At 37.0% G+C, this 22,872-nt stretch overlaps 1 protein-coding gene across 1 annotated transcript; it reads left to right on the top strand.

Moving 5' to 3' along the window:
- Positions 1 to 48: 48 nt before the first annotated feature.
- Positions 49 to 22,470, top strand: LOC131168133 (chromatin-remodeling ATPase INO80). The gene is made up of 23 exons (XM_058127367.1): positions 49 to 437; positions 725 to 812; positions 1,078 to 1,450; positions 1,702 to 2,137; positions 2,259 to 2,459; positions 2,559 to 2,669; positions 3,161 to 3,591; positions 3,997 to 4,105; positions 4,235 to 4,315; positions 4,385 to 4,557; positions 5,375 to 5,500; positions 6,021 to 6,182; positions 6,277 to 6,334; positions 7,578 to 7,808; positions 7,973 to 8,119; positions 9,445 to 9,987; positions 10,085 to 10,342; positions 10,449 to 10,556; positions 11,215 to 11,309; positions 11,486 to 11,642; positions 12,798 to 12,995; positions 13,125 to 13,280; positions 21,744 to 22,470. The coding sequence occupies exons 1-23, from the start codon at positions 378 to 380 to the stop codon at positions 22,074 to 22,076; spliced, it is 4,635 nt and encodes a 1,544-aa protein (XP_057983350.1). The 5' UTR covers positions 49 to 377; the 3' UTR covers positions 22,077 to 22,470.
- The last annotated feature ends 402 nt before the right edge of the window (positions 22,471 to 22,872 follow it).

Here is a 22,872-nt window from a genome sequence, read left to right on the forward strand (position 1 = left end):
TCGCGTCCTTGTACGACCGTACTCGATCTCGCCTCCACACTCTCTCCTAGGCACTTTGCAACTCTGAAACAGAGAGAGAGACGGAGCCTGGTGGGTGCAGGTTAACGAAGATCCACGCCACTGCGTACGTTAGCACGTCGGGATGCATTCTGTGCCCTCTGTGTCCACGGCCCGTCTCTTTCTCTCTCTACCTTCTTCGTTATCCTGCGCCTCAGACCCACCTCGCTGTCCCATTCTCGCTCTTCGTCTAGGGTTAGGACTGCTTCCTAATCTCTCTCTCCCATCTCCAAGCCCTACGGTTTCCATGCTTCTCAGAAACCGAGGGTTTCACTTCTTCTCGAGGTTCTTGACACTCTGTCGCCGCGACGCATCCTTCCATGGACGTCAAGCGCCCGTCGAGCAACGGTCTCTCCTACTCGAATCTGTTCAATCTTGAGGTATGCGACATGGGTTTTCCATATCCTCAAATGGGTTATTTTAATTTTTTTGGGTCATTGAATTGAAGAATTTGTTGTTGTTGCTGTTAGTTTGGAGTGCTTCTTCAGAAATTAGGGTTTTTGTTTGTGGTTTTTTGCTTTTGTGTTTATGGGTGTTTCAATGGGCGTTGGGGTGTTAATAGTTGTTATATTTCTGTTTTACGTATTTATTTATTTGTACATTCTTCTATGTATTATTTTATTTTGGATTCTATTGTAGTTTTTTCTTGTTTTGGATTTTATTGTAGTCTTTGATGAACTTTCAACTTCCACAACAAGATGATGATTTTGATTATTATGGGAATAGTAGTCAGGATGAGAGCAGAGGTAGCCAAGGTAGGCACATGATTCTTAGAGTTTTTTTTTTTTTTTACGAATTATTGTTTGTTGTTACTCCTCCTGTTTTCTAGTCGCGGAAGTTTGTTTTTTTTTTTTGAATTTTAAGTTCAAGCTACGATGATCTTATAGGATTCAATGCTTCAAAATTCACTTAAATTGCACTAACTACTCTCTCTCTCTCCCCGCTAATTTATGTTTTGATTGAGGCATGTTAACTTATCTTTAGGTATGCTGCTGTTGCTTTTTTGATGTTTGCTCGCAGGTGGAGCAATGGTGGAACATGGCAATGGGAATATGAAGAGGCGGTCCCGCATTGAGTCTGCAAATAGTGAAGAGGAGGACGAGGGTGGCAGTTACGGGACACGCATTACAGAGGAGCAGTATCGATCAATGCTTGGGGAACACATTCAGAAATATAAGAGGAGGCTTAAAGATTCCTCAACAAGTCCTGCATCTGCCCGAATGGGGATATTAGTTCCAAAAAGTAATTTAGGTTTAAAAGGCAAGAAATTGGGGAATGAACACAGAGGAGGATTGCATGACTCGGAAACTACAGCTGAGTACCCTGCTGATAGTTGTCCAAAGCCTGGAAACTATCATGGGTCACATTTTGCACCGGAATATGGTAGTGATAGGTATGCAGCATATGCCTCCTCCCTTTGTTTCAAAATACTAACAACTAGCTACATTTGAAATTTCTCTTAGTAGAACTGTGTATGTGGTAATATTTTTCTTTTTAGACTTTAGAAAAATTAAGCGATTCCCAGGTGAGCCTTGTCTCAATGTTAAGATTGTTAATAAAAATTAATTATAAAATATAGATTAACATAATTCAATATTTTCAATGAAAATAAATTTTTTCTCAGCAGATTTTACATTTTCGCAGGAAATTTTATGAACCTTCTTTTTTGGATATTGGAGAGGGTATTACTTATAGGATCCCTCCAACCTATGACAAGCTGGCAGGACCACTGAATTTGCCGAGTTTTTCAGATATTCGGGTGGAAGAATTTTACTTGAAGGGTACCTTAGATTTAGGATCCTTGGCTGCAATGATGGCCAGTGATAAAAGGTTTGGGCCTAAATGCCAAGGAGGGATAGGTGATCTGCATCCCCAATATGAATCACTTCAGGCAAGATTGAAGGCCTTAGCAGCCTCTAATTCGGCCCAGAAGTTTAGTCTTAAAATCACTGATGCTGGCTTGAATTCTTCCTCAATCCCGGAGGGTGCAGCAGGAGGAATACAGAGGTCTATCTTGTCTGAGGGTGGTACATTGCAAGTTTATTACGTGAAAGTTTTGGAGAAAGGAGACACATATGAGGTGTGCATTCCCTTTTCTGGGTATTTGATACTAACAAGTTGTTCTTGTTTAGGGTGGTGGGATTTCTTTTCTATTTTCTTTTTCTTAAGAGTCATGTTTGGTCATTTTGATTTGGCAACAGATCATTGAAAGAAGTCTACCTAAGAAACAAAAGGTGAAGAAAGATCCTTCTATGATTGAGAGGGAGGAAATGGACAAGATTGGAAAAGTATGGGTAAACATTGTCAGACGAGACATACCCAAACATCATAAGGTTTTTACTAATTTTCACAGGAAGCAAATAACTGATGCGAAGAGGTGCTCAGAAATCTGTCAAAGAGAGGCATGTGTATTATTTCTGTGTCCTTTTGAGTTTTAGATATTTTATGCTGTCTATTTTTGGACTCTGCAATTTATAGTTGCAGTTAGTTTTCTTTAACAGGTGAAAATGAAGGTGAGTAGATCACTTAAATTAATGAGAGGCGCTGCAATTCGCACAAGGAAACTGGCAAGAGACATGCTGGTATATTGGAAGAGAGTAGATAAAGAAATGGTATTATTCTCATTTCCTTTGTGAAGTTATTCAAATGCACCTCATGAATCAATCAGCCATAAATATTTATTTTTCTTTCGGAGAAGTCCACAGTCAATGTGAACTAAATGCTCTTTCTGTCCCTCTCCCTGCATTTGTTTGTTGACAGAATTCTATATTTCTACAATGCATCACGCATTGAATGACATGCACATCCCCCTTTTTAATTTTTAATAATGGACCTTAGTTCTGTCATTTTTAATTCTTAATGTTGGATGAGTATCCTACCAAGTTAAAATTTGAATTTGGAGTCTTTACTACCCATATGTTTTATTAACATGGTATGATAATTTCAACCACCTGGATTTAGCTGAATCCTGATAGTCAAGAACAAAAGGAATTATGATGAAAGTTGGAATAAAACTTTTATTGTAAGTTCATATAGACCCTTACATATTGCATGCCTTTGCCAATATTTTGACTGCTAGAGTTCACATTGTGTCATTGTTCAGGCAGAAGTGAGGAAAAAGGAGGAAAAAGAAGCTGCAGAAGCTTTGAGGCGTGAACAAGAGCTTCGAGAAGCAAAGAGACAACAGCAGAGGCTCAATTTTCTGTTGTCACAGACAGAACTCTACAGTCACTTTATGCAGAACAAGCCAACTTCACAGCCCTCTGAAGCTTTACCTGTAGGAGATGATGAACAAAATGAAGAAGATGCAGCTTTGGGTTCTTCTGATGCGAGGTCTGGAGAGGATGAAGATCCTGAGGAAGCTGAACTGAAAATGGAGGCTTTGAAGGCTGCTCAAGATGCAGTCTCTAAGCAGAAGAAGCTTACTAGTGCATTTGATAATGAATGCCTGAAGCTGCGACAAGCTGCCGAACCTGAGGCACCTTCACAGGATGCCTCAATTGCAGGGTCTAGCAGCATAGATCTTCTGCACCCGTGAGTTTTTCTTCTTCATTCTCTTCCTTGTCTTTGCTCTTTCTGGATAGTGCTAAGCTGTGGGGGCATTTTGTTCTTTGATCAGTTTGTCTCCATGTGGACAAGGGTTTTGGGAGACAAAAGGAAGGAAACAAAAATAGAAAGAAATCAGTTTCATTGTATTTCTGTCCATCTCAAACACTATTAAGAATTAAAATATTTTCATGTGATTGCAAATTAAGAATAATGAAAGGTTGATGTAAAAACTAAAAATTTTGTTACAATATATTTTGTTTTCTCTCATTTTCATTGATAAGTAAACAAGAAAGAGTGGATTCCTTTATGTTTTGCTTTCCTTTCCATCTTGTTTTCCAACTTCCAGACAGAGCCTTGGTATATTGAACTTTCTGTCACCTATACTTTCAGCTCTACCATGCCTGTAACATCATCAGTGCAGACACCAGAGTTGTTTAAAGGCTGCCTCAAAGAATATCAACTAAAAGGCCTTCAGTGGCTGGTTAATTGTTATGAGCAGGTAAGCGATACCTGATGAATGTGTGCTATTTTGCAATATTTATAATTTGTACTTACTTTTAGTTTTCCCTCCTGAATTTGCTTAGATTTTCAGTTGTTGACTTTAGAGGTTTCTGTTTTGTCTTCCTAGGGTTTAAATGGTATTCTAGCTGATGAGATGGGCCTGGGAAAGACTATTCAAGCCATGGCATTCTTGGCTCATTTGGCAGAGGTAATTTTTTTTACTTTATGTTTTGAATCTTTGAGCTCTTCTCTGTAGTAACTTGTATTGTTCTTCCAGGAAAAAAATATATGGGGGCCTTTCCTTGTTGTTGCTCCTGCTTCCGTCTTGAACAACTGGGCTGATGAAATTAGTCGTTTCTGCCCTGACTTGAAAACTCTTCCATATTGGGGTGGGCTTCAAGAGCGGACAATACTTAGGAAAAATATCAACCCTAAGCGTCTTTACCGTAGGTAATTGTTTGTCAGTAAAGATTATTTTTCTTTTTTCATGGAATGATACAGTTTAAAGTATTTTGGTTGTGCTTAAAATGTGCTAATCACAGGAAGGTAAAAATTTCTTTACCTTGTTATAAAACTTGTAAAAAATAACTATGTCTGGACATGAGGTTCTTTGTCTGACACAAGGATGAGATTTGGTCCCCCCCCCCCCCCCACCAAACACCTTGTAGGTAAAAAATAGGTGTAAACATGTTGGGGACTGAAATGGTCACACACTTGCACTTGAGAAAAAGATTTTTAGAAGAGGATTATCTGTGTTGCGTATTTTCAAATGAGTCGAAGCAGAGGGCTGGCTGATTTTGGCATGCTTCGCATACATTGCTATCAAGCAGAAGCTACTGTCTGAAAGAGTTATTATGACTTAAAGACAAGTAGCAGTAAGGCACTCCAAGCACTCACACTGTTTTGACTTATTCCATTCCTTCTTTGGAAGCATCCTTCTTGACAGGAATATGCAGATATAACTAGCTATTCTCCAAATAACTAAATAATTATTCTTGAACCCTTCATTTTTGCTTCTTGGGTCAGCTTCCTGACACTGGGGAAATTATACCCATAGCACATGTCTCACATCTAAACAAGAGGCACACGGGCACATGGAGGGGCAGGCACTTTTTATAATTTTGCCTCTGACACTGTTATGCCACGACAACAAGCTGTTATAAAAATTAGCTTTTAGTTTTTTTTTTTTGGAAATCTTTTATTGAGCATCTGGTCATGTTAGACTGTTTTTGTAATTCTATCACTTCTCTTCGGTTTTTTTGGCCAGGGAAGCTGGATTCCATATACTGATTACCAGCTACCAACTGTTAGTGTCTGATGAGAAGTACTTTCGACGTGTGAAATGGCAATACATGGTGCTAGACGAAGCCCAGGCAATCAAAAGTTCGAACAGGTTTGAATATCATATAAAAGTTGCTGGATGCATTTAATTTATGAGTATCTATTATGCATGATTACTCCTGTAAAGGTAGCAGGCAGCATACCAGCATGCTATATCTTACTGTGGTTTTATTGCTGCATGTGGATTTGTTTTTCCATATCACTGTTCTGGCACACTTTCATAAGTCCGTTTCTATTGTGTTTAGAGCATAATAGTACTCAGTAAACATAAACTACTTGGACGGTAGAATTTTTCCTGCGTAACAAAGAATCTTTCCCCTAAAATTCCCTTTTTTCCTTCTGCTCCGTGACTCCAAATTTTGAGGTTAAAAGTTCATTTCTTTCTTTGTGTCCATTCCCTTCTATTTTCTGGTAAAGTTTTGTGACGTGTGCGTACTCATGCAAATGCTTTCATGCAAATATTTTAGATTATGGGACTGTTACATGATTGTTCTGCATATAGTGACTACAGTACTCTGAAAGCTGTATTCTAAACTATATTGTATTCGTATTGAAATTATTTTTTTTCCCAGTATAAGGTGGAAGACATTGCTCAGTTTTAATTGTCGAAATCGCTTGCTTCTTACTGGTACTCCGATCCAGAATAACATGGCAGAATTGTGGGCCCTTCTTCATTTCATAATGCCAACTTTATTTGACAGCCATGAACAATTCAATGAGTGGTTTTCTAAAGGGTATATTTCTTTGGCTAGTCTGTATGCTAAACGCATTCAGATTTCACATTATAAGTAAATTCTTTTTAAATCATTTTCCTTTTAATCTCTCCAGAATTGAGAACCATGCAGAACATGGGGGCACCTTAAATGAGCACCAGCTGAACAGATTGGTGAGTGCATTTTTATTCCCGATAGCATAACTGAATAAATTGCTGGTTTGGGGTATTTGTATTTGTATCTCATATACTGCTTGTCATAAGAATATGTGTTGTGAAAACTGGAAATATCTATTTTTTCTCCTAAGTTAACTTTGGTTGAAAAGGAAAGGTCACTGTTGAAGCATATGTGGCATTATGCCAATATCTTGATCTTGTTGGAAGGGGCACTCAGTTTTTACTTTTCACAGATTTTACTGCTTTTTGGGGGAATAGTTACATGTCAAGTTGATAAATTTCATGAAATTTGACTTAAAATATTCTTTTGGGAATATGTTATCCTCTTGGGTGCTATTTATTATGTGTGCTTCTGGATAAACACGAGAAACATGTTGATAGGTGTCTATGCCTTTCCATTGTTCTTTTGGTTTTCTCTTCAACTACTTCATAATTTACTGACTGTTTGCTATCTGTTTTGATTATGTGTCTATGCATAGCCCCCAGGGCATTGTGTCATTTCTCTCCAGAGCACTTAAATGTTCATGAATGGTAGTGCCATTATACTTCTTATTTTTTTTTTTTTTGGAGAGGGGCACAATTGTTTCCCAATTTGAACTTCTTCTTTCTTGGACACCCTCTTTCTTTCTGTCTCCCTCTCTCCAAGAAACATTATGCTCTCCTCCCTTTATTGATTCTGCTGGTTTTCTGCTGAAAGTCCCTCTTCCTCTCCATCACTCAAATGGTGCTTCTACATCAATGCATGTATTCACAAATACATGTGTATGAGTACACACTCACCAGAATGAACAAATTTGAAAACATCCCTCTGCATTTTTTCTAATAATAATTTTGAAGAAGTTTTCCAACTGAAATGGAATCAATTCAATAGCCACTGATATGGGCTAGAATCTTGGTTGGCGTGGACTGCAACTCTTGTTAGTTAGGTAGGCTGGGCTGGAACAGTTCTGAGTTGGAAAAGACCACACCGATGACAGCATAGTGTTGCTGTAAAATACTGGCATTTGATTCATACTCTCATTGTTTTGGTTGTTGGTTTTTTAATGTTGCTAATATATTTGTGTCACTCTTCTTCTGTCATCCTTAACCTACATGTTAGATTTATAAAAACATTATAATTGCAATCCTTCTTGCCATTGGATGAAGATATTTGAACAGTTACACTTTGATATGAATGTTGTAGGTTTAGGTTATTGAGCGGTTTCTGAGTTGTGTTTTGGCTGCTTCCCTCTTTTTACAGCATGCAGTTTTAAAGCCTTTCATGCTTCGACGAGTTAAGAAAGATGTGATTTCTGAGCTGACTGGGAAAACAGAGGTTACAGTGCACTGCAAATTAAGTTCTCGGCAGCAGGTCTTTTATCAAGCTATAAAGAACAAGATATCGCTTGCTGAGTTGTTTGATGGCAACCGTGGGCATTTAAATGAGAAGAAAATTCTCAACTTAATGAATATTGTTATCCAGTTGAGAAAGGTTCACTATTATTAGTCTTGTTGAGGATTCTTGCATCTTTTTTTTCTTCACGCTTTTCCTTTAAATAGTACTTATTTGTTTCGAGGCTAAGAATTGTTGGCACATGTGTATTATAATCAAAATGTTCCACTCATTCAATGAATGTTTTTTTTTTTTCATGGTAGGTTTGCAATCATCCAGAGTTATTTGAAAGGAATGAGGGGAGCACATACCTTTATTTTGGAGTAATTCCAAATTCTCTTTTGCCTCCTCCATTTGGGGAGTTGGAGGACATACACTATGCTGGAGGTCAGAATCCTATTACATACAAGGTATTTTCTTGAAGTTGTTGACCTGTTTTGTTTTGTTAATTTTTTAAAATTATCATATTTTGGTTTAGTTTTGTATTTATGCATGCTTATTCTCATTTATGCTTGTGTTTTTGCATTTGATCTGTCGGGTAGTTTTTTTTTTTTTTCATTTTTTATTTGATTTGTATTTATGCATGCATGTTATTGCATTGGGTGTCTTAAGTAGGCATGTAAAGTAGTTATTCCTTGGAGTAAGATGGAATATAGTTTAAATTTTGGGAATCAAAGAATAGTTATTCCATACATATTCCTAATTATTTTATTCAACATGTAATAAGAAAGGAATAAATATCTCTATGATGAAATTTGGGAATAGTTATTCCTTATTATGGATGAAGCGTAATGCACATATTTTTTAGGGAAGAAATCGTCGCATTTGATGCTTTGGGAAAGGATACACTATATGGCTTCTCTTTGGTGTGTGGGGCAGGGGAATTTTAAGTGGGTGAGCTTTACTGATATTCATCACAATTCGCATTGTGTTGGATTGGTAGTTTGTGCTGGTTTTATTTGTCTTTTTTTAGTTTTCCGGTTTTTATCTTTGTTTTTTTCTGGATTTTTCCAGATTTTGATGAGGAGATGTTGTATTCTCCTGGCTTTATATTCTTAATCTATTAATGAAATTCTACTTTTATTATATATATATATATATATATATATATATATATGTAGAATGTAACTAACTCTAGGATAATGTTAACACACTTAAAGATAGGCACATGCAGCAGAATTCGGTGCACGCATTTTAGTGTGTGTGTTTCTGGGGGGTTGGGAGGAGTTGGTTGGGTCATTAGGTGTTTGCATTTATACCCTCGTTTGCATTAAATGAGTATCTTAAAATATTATTCTGAGAAGACACATATAGAGAGAAATTTCATGTTGGACATGTGAAGGAAGACTTAGCATACACAATCCCTGAAATTTCTAATGTTTTAGCACTTTTAATCATTTGAAAGTTCATATGGTGAAAGGTGGAATCGTTGTTTTCCTCTTGAACATTATTGATGCAATAGAGGAGGCAATTTCTTGAAATTATTAGGCTGTAAAGGCAGCGCTTTTTAAAATTATTCTATCAAGTGCATCCAGTTGAAATTTTTCCAAATTTATGTACTGCATGTTGTTTCTTTTTATTAACATGCATTTTGTGTGTGTTTGTTCACCTCTAATTGCTCTGAAGAAGAGGTACAGAACAGACTGTTTGTCATGTGCATTTGTGTGTTCATGCATGTGTGAGGGAGGGTATGTTTTCCATATATGTTGTTGATCTGATTACTGTTTTCTTTCAGATTCCAAAGCTTATCCACCAAGAAGTTGCACAAAGCTTAGCTGTCGGGCCTGCTGTTTGCACAGAGTTCTTCCAGAAACATTTTAATATATTTTCTGCAGAAAATATTTATCGATCCATTGTCCAACGAGACAGTAGCTTGGATGGTTTGTCTGGCATGAGCGGGTCATTTGGTTTTACCCGCTTGATGGATTTGTCCCCAACAGAGGTTTCATTTCTGGCCACTGGTTCTTTTATGGAAAGGCTACTGTTTTCCATTGTGAGATGGGACGATCAATTTTTAGACGGAATTTTAGACTCCTTATTAGAGACTGATGAAGATCTTACCTGCAGTCACCTTGAAAAGGGAACAGTGAGAGCTGTTGCACGAATGTTACTGATGCCTTCAAGATCTGATGTTAATTTATTTAGAAGGAATCTTGCAACAGGTCCTGGCCATGCTCCATCTGAGGGTTTGGTTGTCAGTCATCAGGATAGACTTCTGTCTAACATAAGGGTTCTTCATTCAGCACATGCTTTCATTCCTAGAACGAGAGCTCCCCCAGTATGTTTTAGTTTATTTGTTTATTATTATCCATTTCTAGTAGCTATTAACAACACCAGTATCTTGATGTGTAAGATTTCTTGTTTTTCCTTGACAGATAAATGCTCATTGCTCAGATCGAAATTTTGCTTACAAAATGCTAGAAGAACTACATCACCCATGGGTTAAGAGGTTGTTAATTGGATTTGCCCGCACATCTGACTGTAATGGACCCCGGAAACCAGGTGGCCCTCATCACTTGATTCAAGAGATTGATTCTGAATTACCTATTTCACAGCCTGCCCTTCAGTTGACATATAAGATATTTGGGTCTTGTCCACCAATGCAAAGCTTTGACCCAGCAAAGTTGCTGACAGTAAGCTTTATTTTCCTCCGATCTTCCCTTCTCTTCTTTTGTGTTGTTATGACTTACCATTTCTGTTTATGCTTGCTGGAGTTGATATTTGAAAATTTTTTTATAGGACTCTGGGAAGCTTCGGACACTGGATATACTACTAAAACGGCTGCGGGCAGAAAATCATCGTGTTCTATTGTTTGCACAAATGACAAAAATGTTGAATATTCTTGAGGTACCTCAAATATTTTCTGTATAAGTTCTTTTGTAGCCCTACATCTGAAAGCTCTGTTTTAGTTTGCTAATTGACTGCGGAGATTATGATCTAGTATTTTCAATCACCCAGATGGAGCTACATTTAAAAAAATATTTACACTTTGTTGCATTCTTGTATGCATCAATTTTGATCAGGATGTTCAGATGATAACATTCAGCATCAATTAAGGCAGTGTAATATCAAGATTATGTGCCAAAAGTTCAATTAAATATTTGATAGGCAAAGCTAAAGATCCATTAAAGGGTCCGGGGTTTTTTTTTTTTTTTCTACGGGTGTGCCACTGTTGCATTTAGCTTCAGTATATAAGATTTGTTTCCTTCATAGAGATGCTTATACCTGTCATTCCATCAACTGACACATTTGTGATGAGTCAAATGAGGGAGGGACAACAATAAGGAGATCTAGTTATTTTATATTTTAGACTCGGGGTTTTGTGTAATGTGGGATAGAAGTAAGCATTGATCATGTTTGTGTCATTGGTATCATCAGTTGACATCCTGATTCATCCTATGATCTTGACTCATCTAAGTTGAACTTGCAAGAAGCTAGTTGGCAGGTCATTTGTTTTCTATTGAAGAGTGTTGTAGGTGATCCTGATATCTCCTTCTAATTGCAGGACTACATGAACTATAGGAAATATAGGTATCTTAGACTTGATGGATCCTCCACTATTATGGATCGCAGAGACATGGTCAATGACTTCCAGCATCGGTATGGATTTTTATATGGCATATATTGGGTTTTGTGGATATATATATGTATATTTTAAAATAAAGTTTTTAGTTTTTGGTATATGGTTTTGAAGAAGTTCTTTTCTTGGTTCTTTGCAGTATGCAATCGTGTGAGTTCTTAAGAGTTGATAACAAATTCATAATTTTCTGTTGCAGGAGTGATATCTTTGTATTCTTGCTGAGTACCAGGGCTGGTGGACTGGGTATTAACTTGACAGCTGCTGACACTGTCATATTCTATGAAAGTGACTGGAATCCAACCTTGGATTTACAGGCAATGGATAGAGCCCACCGGCTGGGTCAGACAAAGAATGTTAGTACCTTCTTGACATTTCCATCTTCTTTTGTGCTGTTCTTATGCTATTTGTTCTATTGGATTCTTGGAATTTTCATGTTTCCTTTGTGTAAGTAGTGTAACTTTGATGAAGTATGCCAGCAACTATTAAGTATCAAAAGTGCGGGTCCTATTAGGGTGCATTTGTTTTTTAGGCTAAGGACCCAAGGTTTGTAGGATTGGAGTAGGTGAATAGTATTGGACTGGGGTGAATAGGCTAATTATCCTATTCCGTGTCTGGTATGCCATTTATGAGGGATAGGATAGGCAGGTAGATTTTTTTTTTCCTGGTTTTTATTTCTTTTAGCTCCTTTAGTCCTTACCCCGAGCTGGCTGTTTTTTTTTGGTTTGGGGGGGGGGGGGGGGGGCGCCGGGCGGGATTAGCCTGTTCTAGCCCTTGTGAGGAGGCTAAGAAGCCTCCTCCTATAGCTGTGCTGTACCAAACATTAGGCCAAGAGTGCTTAGCCAAGTCTAGTACATGAAACAAATGCGCCATTACAGTATTCTCGAAAATTATGATTACATTGGGGAAAAAAAGAACTCCAGTTATGTGTATGACCATTCCTTTTTAAAATTGACATTTTTGTGGGCGTGTCCTCTGTGAATTGTGTCTACCAACTAGTAGTACTGCCATGGATGCCTTTGAAATAGTCTTGCACTTTTTCATGCATGCAGAGAGTTAAATTCATATTGAAACATGCATGGAAAACAATTTTTTTATGCATGTGCATAACTTGTGCTTTCACTCAATTTTAAAGAAAAAAATGTTTACAGATTCATTCGTGTTCTATAGATTTTGGAGTTGCTATGGCTAGCATGATGTTTCTATGTTGAAACATGATATCTGTATCCCTGCAAGGCCTCTATATGCTCCTCTTTTGAAGTGGAAAGTTTGTAAATTAGTATGTTGTAACATGTATGTTCCATCTGGAAATTATCACCACCGCCAATGTGGCTTGTAAGTTAATTTTTATTTAATTGATTGTAAACTTTCTTAATTGGAAGACATTCTTTTCTTACTATGTATCCTTGCTGTTTACATTTTTCTCACTTGAAATGAATTGGAGTGGATTTGTTTGTAATTGGAATGTGGTGTTTTGTGTTCTTTTATTAAATCACTTTTCCATGGTATAGGTTACTGTCTACCGATTAATTTGTAAAGAAACAGTTGAAGAGAAGATTTTGCAAAGAGCGAGTCAAAAAAGTACTGTCCAACAGCTTGTCATGACAGGTGGTCATGTTCAGGGTGATCTTTTGGCTCCTGAGGATGTTGTTTCTTTACTTCTGGATGATGCCCAGATAGAGCAGAAACTGAGAGAAGCTCCATTGCAGGTTGGGCCTTCATTAAGCTTCAGGACATGTTTATAATATATTACTTCTCTCTCACACAGACACATGCGTGCGCGCACACACATGTTTCAGTATTTTATAAATTTTGTTGCATTTACTTTTCCTTGCCAGCTTAAGGATAAACAAAAGAACAAACGCGGGTCTAAGGGTATCCGATTAAATGCTGAAGGGGATGCATCATTGGAGGATCTTGCAAACATTGGATCCCAAGGTACTGGGTCTGAACCCTCTCCGGATCCAGAGAGAGCCAAGTCCAGTAGTAAAAAGGTATGCAAATAATGTTGAATAATGTTCTCTAAAGAATCTCAAATTGTTAATCTTGTTTTGTGATGATAGCTGCGGTCATGTCTAAGAAGCTACTCCAATTTGTTATGGGGAAATCTGTTTTTATAATCTACTTTTATGGCTTTACTGACTCTAGTGTACTTCTGCACAAGTGTTTCGCACTTTTCTGGGACTACTTTTTGCTTTTGGTATTTTACAGCCTTAAGGCGTAAGCATTTTGGGACTGTATTTTTTTAAATACTTAATATAAAAAAAAAAAATTATATATAGTATAAAAATGAAAAAAAAAAAAGAATAATGGAGAAAAAATAATTAAAAAAAAAATAAAAATCATATAGGCCTATTTTAGCTAACAAACTCAAAACAATACATGTTAAAAAATAAGCATGAGCCATAACATTACAAAAAGAAGAGAAAGAAGCCAAATTAAAGCATCACAATGTCTCATCATCCAAGATTCTAAGAATCAAAATCTAATTCAACAAAGTTCAGAGGGAACTATCAAGGTCTTCACCTCATCCTCCTCAAATTCATCTATAGTAGGAGTTCTTCCACTTAAAAATTCCTGCTCTCCCACTTCAACATCATCGTCTTCCTCAATTGTGATCAATGTTGGCCTTTTGCATTGTCTTGAATGCTTAGATATTTAATAAAGCTATGTTAGAAGTTAGGAGATATGGAGAATTATAAATTAGTAGTTTAAAAAATGACTATTGATATGCATGTACTCAAGTTCTAACAATAATTAGTAATCTTCCTTTTGCTAGGAATTATAGAATGCGAGCTACTAGAAGCTTGTGTTGCTTGAGCATCATCTCCTTCAAAAGCTACCACGGGCAAAGCTCTAACAGCATCAACTTTTAGGAGATTTTCATCATCAAACCAAGAAGTATCTTTTGGGAGGATAGGTTCTTCATTCTCAATGATCCACTCATCATCTGAAGCTACTTCCGCCACCAATATTGGATCATAATTTTGTCTTCTTCTTAGAGCTCTCTCCCTCAGTTTGGTGTTGTACTTCACGTAAACTAGAGCATTCAATCTCTTGTGCTCTAATCTATTCCCCTTTTTCGTATGAATCTACTATTGAGTTTAAGCCATTTAAATTTTTAGATAGATATTTTCATATTTGAGCGAAATGATAATAATGTGGCATTCGTAAAAACTAAGAACTTGCTCAAATGTGCTCCAATTCCTCTCACATTCACTAGCACTACATGTCAAGCTAAGAACATGAATAACAAACTTCGTCAAATCTAGGGTCTTTGTCCCAAAACACTTCCACCAATCAGCTACAAAAGAAAAAACACATATTGAAGATCCAAGTTATAAGAAGAAACAAGGATAGAGTACTACTAATTAACTAATTTTTACTGAAGTATCATTTTTACTTGGGCTTCTCAACATTCTAGAGCCAATAGCCACTCGAGTCCTAAATTCTCCTCGTGCATTATCAAGCAAATCCAATTGGATGTCTGCAGCTAGCCTCTCCTCATATCTCAACATTATCCATGCATTCCAATATTCCTTTCTTCACTCCTTCACAATCAGAGAAGTTCTCCTTATAACACAATTGGGGATTTAGATAATATCTTGCAGCATGTAAAGGGTGATGAAGTTGTGGAGTCCATCTATCATATATTTTTCTCCAAATGGTTCCATACTTATTGGCATTTCTAGAAAAATTTGCAGCAATTTTTACGTTCGCCGAATCCAACAACTCGTAGAGAAACCCCATGGCTGGTCTTTCCCCATAATCAACTTCTCGTAGAATGCACACAAGAGGTACAACACTCTTGATAACATAAGCCATGTGAGACCAAAAATGTTGGTCAAATAAAACTATTGAGCGAGTCCTTATACCTTCTTGCATTTTTGCATATGTAGAAGTGCACCACATCTCCGAAGAGAACGTAGATTGAAGGCCTCACTTTTGTTTGTTAATGCTTTGAAGTGTCAAAAATGCAGTAGCAAAGTGCGTCATTGCAGGGCGGATGAGTTCTTTGTTGTTGGTGAAATGCTTCCTCATCATTGCAAGTACATAGGAATGATTATAAATAAATTTCACAACTTGCTTAGCCTTTAGGATTGTGGTTGCATGGATCTTCTATTTTGCAATATCCTCCAACATGAGATCCAAACAATGTGTTGCGCATGGAGTCCAATAGAACTTCTCCCTCTTTTCCATAAGCTTCTTTCCACCATTTATCATGTTCTTTGCATAATCAGTTATCACTTGCACAACATTCTCCTCACCAACTTCCTCAATCACCTCATCCATATACTTAACCAAGACACTTGAACACCCATCAGTCCATCCATCAACCATGATAGAACATCCATATTCCTTCAAAGCTTTTTTGTGCTCTTTCAACATGCTATCGATGTCTTTCACTTCTTCTTTAAGGATCCATGTCCTCGTCTCTTGCATAGATGGAAGCTTGAAACTTGGCCCGTAATTAGCAATACCATCCACCATACCATGCCAATATACGTAATATATCAAACTAAATGGTAGAGCATTGTTGAACACACAATGGCCAACTTTCCTACACACTTAATTTCTTTCTTCCTTCTTCCATTTTGAGTTTAGAATGACTTGTTTGGTTAGTGAAGATGAAAACTTATCCATTGGACCTCTAGCCCTAGGATTAAGGCCAGTCGCACTGTTTTGTTGCTCAAGATCTCCAACTGATGGAGAAGTAGTACTCTGAGTCCCTCCTTTTGGAGTCTTGGACCCATCCCAATCTCTTCAAGAAGATAATTTCTTTTACACTTCTCTTCTTGGAAATTTTCAAGAGCAATCTTGCACTCATCTCTAACATTTTGAGGAGCTTTTGGGCAAGGTTTTATTCCCTTTCTTGTACCTGCCAAATGATGTTTAAATTCTGTAACAGTCCCACTGCAAGTTTGATCACAAAATTTGCATCTAAAATATTTTTCTCCATCAACTTCTTTTATGCATTTCCAAACAAAATCTTTTTTTTGCCTGTTTGACTCACATTCAGACATGTTTTTGTTTATTGAATAGGAACAATCAGCAGCTGCAACAGGAAATTAAAACTGAAAATTAAAAAACGAAAAATGAAAAGTGAAATCGGAAACAAATCAAAAGCAGCTGCAGCTTACCTCGAGTTTTAGAGACACTGGCAGGGAGTCTCATGGGAGTCTGCTACGAACAACACTGGAGGGAGACAGAGTTGAATACTCGAATTAGTTCGAGGAGAGACCTCAGACTGAGATGAGATCTCGAAGCAGAGAGGTTGTAGGGGATCGCAGAGAGATATGAGAGGTATGAGAGGCTGTAGAGGGTTGCTGGAGAGAGACAATAGGTCCGAGTGGGTCGTCGGAGAGAGACAAGACATGGGAAGGGGTTGTCGGAGGCAAATGAGAGGTTGGAAGGTGTTGTCGACTCGTCGGAGAGAGACTAGAAGCTGGAGGAGTCTTCGAAGCTAGACGCAAGCTTGGAAAGAGATGAGAGCTCCAAAGGGGTGGTCGGAGAGAGATGATACGTCGGAAGGAGTTGTCGACTTGTCGGAGAGAGACGAGAAGCTGGAGGAGTCATCGGAGAGAGACGGAAGCTTGGAAGCATGGTTTTAAATCGCAATAGCGGGTAGCGTAATGTAACGGTAACGGGTCTAACAAGAACCGGGAGTATCGGATGTTACATAACGGGAAGTAGGTGTAACGATCATGAAGCATGCACAACCTTGTGCATATTAGCGTACTTGCATGTTTTAAACTTTTAACTCTTCTTAGAAGGAGTTTTAGCGTATTTAGGGCCCCTTAGTTCGACTAAGTTATTTGGTAAGGGCAATAAGTTTACATTTTTTTTTAACCACCGTTGATAGAAAAATTACCTATGTATGCATATTTATTCTTCTCATTGTTCTTAATAGACACATAAGACATACGAGTAATACAAATATAAAATAACTAGAAAAGAAAGAAGGTTGAAGTTGAAAAATATAGAACATGAATGTCAAATTACTAATATTATCAAAATAAAATATTTTCCTAACGAGTTAGTATTTTCAAATTGTTAATTAATGCTTCTCTTGTGAGTATTTTGAAAAATAGTAAATTTTGTATCATTGCCATCCTCATTATAATTTTTTCCCCCTTTCGCCACATGGTATTTTGAGAATGATTTATGAAAGAGAGGGAAAAAGAGATGAAAAAGTAAGAAATAAATAAATTTTTGACGTAACAATCTTGTAGCGGTTATGTAACGGCCGTAGCAGCCTTTACATAACAGTCTCGGACCATAACGACCGCTACAGACATGATTTTTCTTTCCACCGATTTCGTGGTGTGTAACGGTATCGGTAATCCAAAAATCGTTACGTAATGGTCACGACTGTTATTTTAAACCATGCTTGGAAGAAAGAAACTTCGTTCGAGAGGGGGGTTTTGACACTCATCAAAGCCCTATCAGGCTGTTTACTTGTTTTTTTAAATTTTTTAAATCAGGCTGCTCCCAAAAGGCGTACGCCTTCCAATATGAGGCGTAATAGATGCGCCTTTTGTCCTGAGGCGAACGCCTTATCCCTTGAGGCTTACGCTTTTTAAGATTTATGCCTTTCAAGTTATGCCTCAGGGCATTTTATGCTCAAAATGCCTCAAGGCGTGCCTCACGAACGCCTTTTAAAACACTGGTATTTTATTATGCTGTATAGTTATAAAAATGGGTTCAGGTTATAGTTTTAAAAATTAGAGTTTTTACCAACCCTCAAGTCCCAGTAGGTGGGATCAGATAATTAAGAGTTTTTCTTTATCCCATTTTTTGCTTAAATTTGATATACGTAAAACTCTCCAAACTAAGGATTTCTCATTGTAAAAGCTTTGATATACATTGTTGGCCCACAACCTAATTGCTTAAGCATTTAGGTAAGAGTGGTAGTCTAACATGGTACCAGAGCTGATGACCAGGAGGGCCTAGGTTCTATTCTTGTCGCTTGGGTTTATTGTGTGGTGTTTAAAAAAGCTTATTGTATTCATTGTAATGTGCGTTATTTGTTGTGTATTTATCTCTTCACGTGTTATCAGGCTGCACTTGCGGGGGAGTGTTAAAACTTGATATACATTGTTGGCCCACAACCTAATAGCTTAAGCTTTTAGGTCAAGTGGTAATCTAACACACACGAAACACTTTATTCCTGAAAATCACCTTGCTGTAAAATTAGTTCACTGGAAATGAACTTCTCAACTCGCACATTTTCAAAAAGCATCTTAATTTAATGCCAAAAATAAAATTAGATGATCACTGGTGTTTATTTACATCATTTCCATGAATAAGATGATTAAAATCCAATCAAATAATCACTAAAATGCTTAGTAATTTTCCTGGTAAACAACTTGCTCAAAATTTCTTTCACAAAGATGGATGCAGGTGAACTTGGCTGTTTCTGAACTGCTTTAGTTTGGCTTTCAAAAGATTGCCTCAGCTTTGAATAGCAATGATCTTGAACTGAGCGTGGGCTTTGTGTTTTGGAAAATACTATTTGCTTAAGCCTTCTTATATGAGCAAACAATTGCAGTGAAAAGGGACACTCACTCTAGGATTGGAAGCTTTAACTTGTGTCCTATCCTACCTGCCAATGAAGTTTGGACCTTATTAGACGAGGGGTGGGAATCAAAGCAATCAAAGTTATAGTAGTTTCAAAATTACTCTACAATGTACAATCAGGCAAAGTCTTGAACTTTGACTGTTACAGGTGGGGGCCACCATGATTAGATGATGCCTAGTTTGATGCATAGGTATTACTTGTGCTTCTAATTCAATAGTGGAGATCTCTTTTCGGAGTTCTTTTTAGCCTCTGGGTTGCTCATTAAAGAACTATTATAATATATTTATAAATTATAATATAATTTAAATATTAATTTAGGAAAATTCAATATATTTAGCCTTGAGTTGAGCTTGATTTGGGTTAGCTTGACTATAAAAAGCAAGCAAAAAAGTAAGCCAAACTGAGCTGGGCGAGCTTCTTAAGCTCATTTAAAGCTTTAGTTTGAATGAATAATAGTCCTCGAGTCAAGTGCTGGCTTATATATTTTAAACCAAGTCAAGCTTGAACACCCAAAAGTTTGGCTTGGTTGGTATGCTGCCCAAATTAAGCACTAGAATTTCATTATTCATGTATAATAAACTCATCTGTAACTTTGTAAAAATGCTACACTGATATAAAATACCAGATATCAGGCTTCCTCATCAATGGTTGTACAGTTGTCTTGCCGCAGGCTTTGCTCTGTCCATGTGCAGAACATATGCATTTTGCACTTCATTGTGAATCACAATAAGGAGTTCTGTATTTTCTTCTCTATTATGATGCATTGATAGTTTATTACACTTGGATGAATGGACTAGTAATTATTAGTCTAATAAACTAAGCTATGGACTTGGCATTTTTGAATTGCCCATGCAAATCTTGTCCATCCATCTACTCTGGATTAGCTAGATTGGATTACCTATAGTCATATGAATTGGATGTGAATAATGTTCTTAAGAGTAACTAGTTCCACCTCATGAGACAAAATCAAAAATATTTTTCCAATCAATGTTTTTCTCTTATGTCCAACAAGTGCATGATTTTCATGGTTTGTCCAGTCAAATAATTTACGCTACTCATATTTTTACATATAGTGTAGATCATGCTTTTAAAACCCAGGCTGGACTGACCTGGAAATGCCATCGGTTTGCTCAAACCGGTCAGACCAAGGAGTCAAATTAGTGATTTCAAGGTGACAAATATATAAATATGAATATAAATATGTATGTATATAAATAAAACTATATATATTGCAATGAGGGTTTAATAATAATAATAATAATTTATTATTGGTCAGACAAATACTAAATAATAGTAAAAGGGTTCATAGTGCTGCTGCTGGGAGTCAAACCTGAGAAGACCTCAGGTATGCTAAAGCCATGGATTACCAACATTTACTATTTGCTGTTTGCTTAGTTGCATAATAAATAATTCATATACACAATGAGGTAATATATAATACATACGCTCATACACGCCCCAACTTCAAGTAAAATTTTGATTAAGTTGAACCTTTCTCACTCTTACCTTTCAATATTTATTTCCCTCCTACCACTAGTTAACTAGTGATTTAACCAGTTTGACCCAGTAATTGATTCATCGGCTTTGCTGGTTGCTCATCGGTTGAGGTTTTAAAGCCATTCATAAAAATATATTTTACTGGGATTTTACTATAATAATAATAATAATAATAATAATAATAATTAATTAATTAATTAACTAGTGATTTAGCCAGTTTGACCGAGCAATTGATTCATCGGCTTTGCTGGTTGCTCACCGGTTGAGGTTTTAAAACCATTCATAAATATATATATATTTTACTGGGATTTTCCTATCATCGTCTTCTATGTGACAAAGCATGCTGTTGTTAGTTTAGTGTTTTAGGCAAGTGGATGGTGGGTGCTATCTGGAGTTTTTAACTTTTTTTTTTGAGTTATGGCACATTCAATATTTTGCTAAAGAAGTAATTTTATAGCACAGCAAGCAGAATGTTTTTTGGTGCAAATGTTACACGACTGCATTATTCCTTTTGCAGTTGAGACAAGTTATGGATGAAATCTGTTGGCAATTAAATACTAAATAGAGTTAATTATAGTAGTTTGGTCATGTGGATTTTAATCACCTACCAAGGAGAGGCATGTCCAATCATGTTTTATGTTCTGGTCCATTTTGATCATGGTGGGTTAGAGGATTGAAGAATTTTTAGGGTGTTTTTTGTTATTAATTAATGTGGAACTGTGTTGTGAAAGCGAGGTAATTTATGATTTCTTGAGATGTTCGGAAGAATTGCACAGGTTAAAGAAGTGCATTGTTTGGAATCAAGTTGTTAGTAGCCAGTCAAAATTAGACTCGTTGTTGGGAGTGTATTAGTGAAAGTTTATGTAGTCTCTGAAATACTATGAAATGGTAGGCATTGCTCCAAATTATGCAGGATTGATAAGAGGTTCAGTTCACTTGGTCCTGAATTATAATAGCTTGATGATTCTTATGAGGCACAAATATTATGTGCAGTAGTCTCCCTTCTCCCCTCCCCTTTTGTGGGAAAATTATTGGCAGTATTAGTCTCTTTGTGGATGTGCATATAGCTGCACGTGGCACCTTGCATTTGAGTTGCTTGATTAAATGAATTATCCTCTTGCCACATTTTTGTTAGACAATTCTATGATATTTACCTCAGATTGGATGACTCATTGGTGCTTAAAAGTAGGTTTTGCAGTTGCACATCCTATATCCTAGTTTATTGTTTGATGGTTAAATTCATTAAATGTTAGACTAAATATTAAGTTGAAAAAACTCTTGGTTATATATTAAGTTTGTCATTTAGGAATTAGAACTGCCAGAATCTTGACTTTTCGTGATTTTGTATATTTTACATTTGATCATTCTTTACTTGCAGAGGAAAGCTAGTGCTGGGAAGCAGTCTCCTCCAAGACCAAGAAATCCTCAAAAAGCTACAAAAAATGGAGATTCCTATCCTGGGATGAACGAATCCTACTCAATGCAAGTTGATTATGAGTTGGACGATCCCTTACAAGACAATGAACCACAATTGAAACCCAAGAGGCCAAAGAGGCCAAAGAAGAGTGTAAATGAACATCTTGAACCTGCATTTAGCACGCATTTGACAGAGCAGAACCAGTTTGCATCCATCAATGAGTTGGGTTCTGGCGGTTTCAGAGGAGGAGCTGGGGATGACACCGCACCTCATAACAATGGATTAGCTGGATAATGTTACGAAACTGGTTGGTTTAATATAATTGATGAAGTTGCGGGCCTGCTTTCTTTTTTAATGAAAGTCTGCAAATTCACCTCAGTGTCTGACATGGCATTTCAGACCTCCGGTCCGCCTTCATCCAATCCTGTTTCTGCCTAGAAACTGCTCATCTAGCGGAAACAGTGGAACACGTATAGCTGTAAGATAGTTTTGTACAGATTATTTTGATCCAGTTTTGGTGCCGGACTCGCCGGAAGGCATGGATCTGTATAGTTGTTGCTGTCTTCCTAAATCATTATTTTGGCTTGTAAGCAATATATATAATATATATATAGAAAAGAACTTGTCGATAGCCTCAAGAATACGAGCTTTTTCGAATGTTATAAAAAAAGAATGCTCTCTCTCTCTCTCTCTCTCTCTCTCTCTCAAAACTTTGGTTGCTTAGGAATCCATGGGCTCATGAATGGTTTGTGAAGGGGAAGGTTGCTTTGGGCTCGTTAGAGGTTGAGTTTATGCTTGTTTGGAAGCTTGCTGGTGGGATCAATATGTAGACTTGAGGTAAATCTCACTTTCATTTGTTTCTCATCCCTTGTTCTTTTATCATTTTAACAATTTTCAAGCTTGTGTAGATGAACTCGTTTGAGTCATTCGTAAACATGTTTGTTTCATGCGAAATTTTATTTATGATGTGGAACTTTTAGCACATAAATGAAAATTTTAAAATATAAATTATTATAATTTCTTTGTTTAACCGTGCATGCTCACCCATGAAGTCTTGAGATCTCTTTGGTACATGCTTGAGGTTGTATGA

Source organism: Malania oleifera, chromosome 11 (genome assembly GCF_029873635.1).
Source record: "Malania oleifera isolate guangnan ecotype guangnan chromosome 11, ASM2987363v1, whole genome shotgun sequence".
NCBI classification, from domain to species: domain Eukaryota; kingdom Viridiplantae; phylum Streptophyta; class Magnoliopsida; order Santalales; family Ximeniaceae; genus Malania; species Malania oleifera.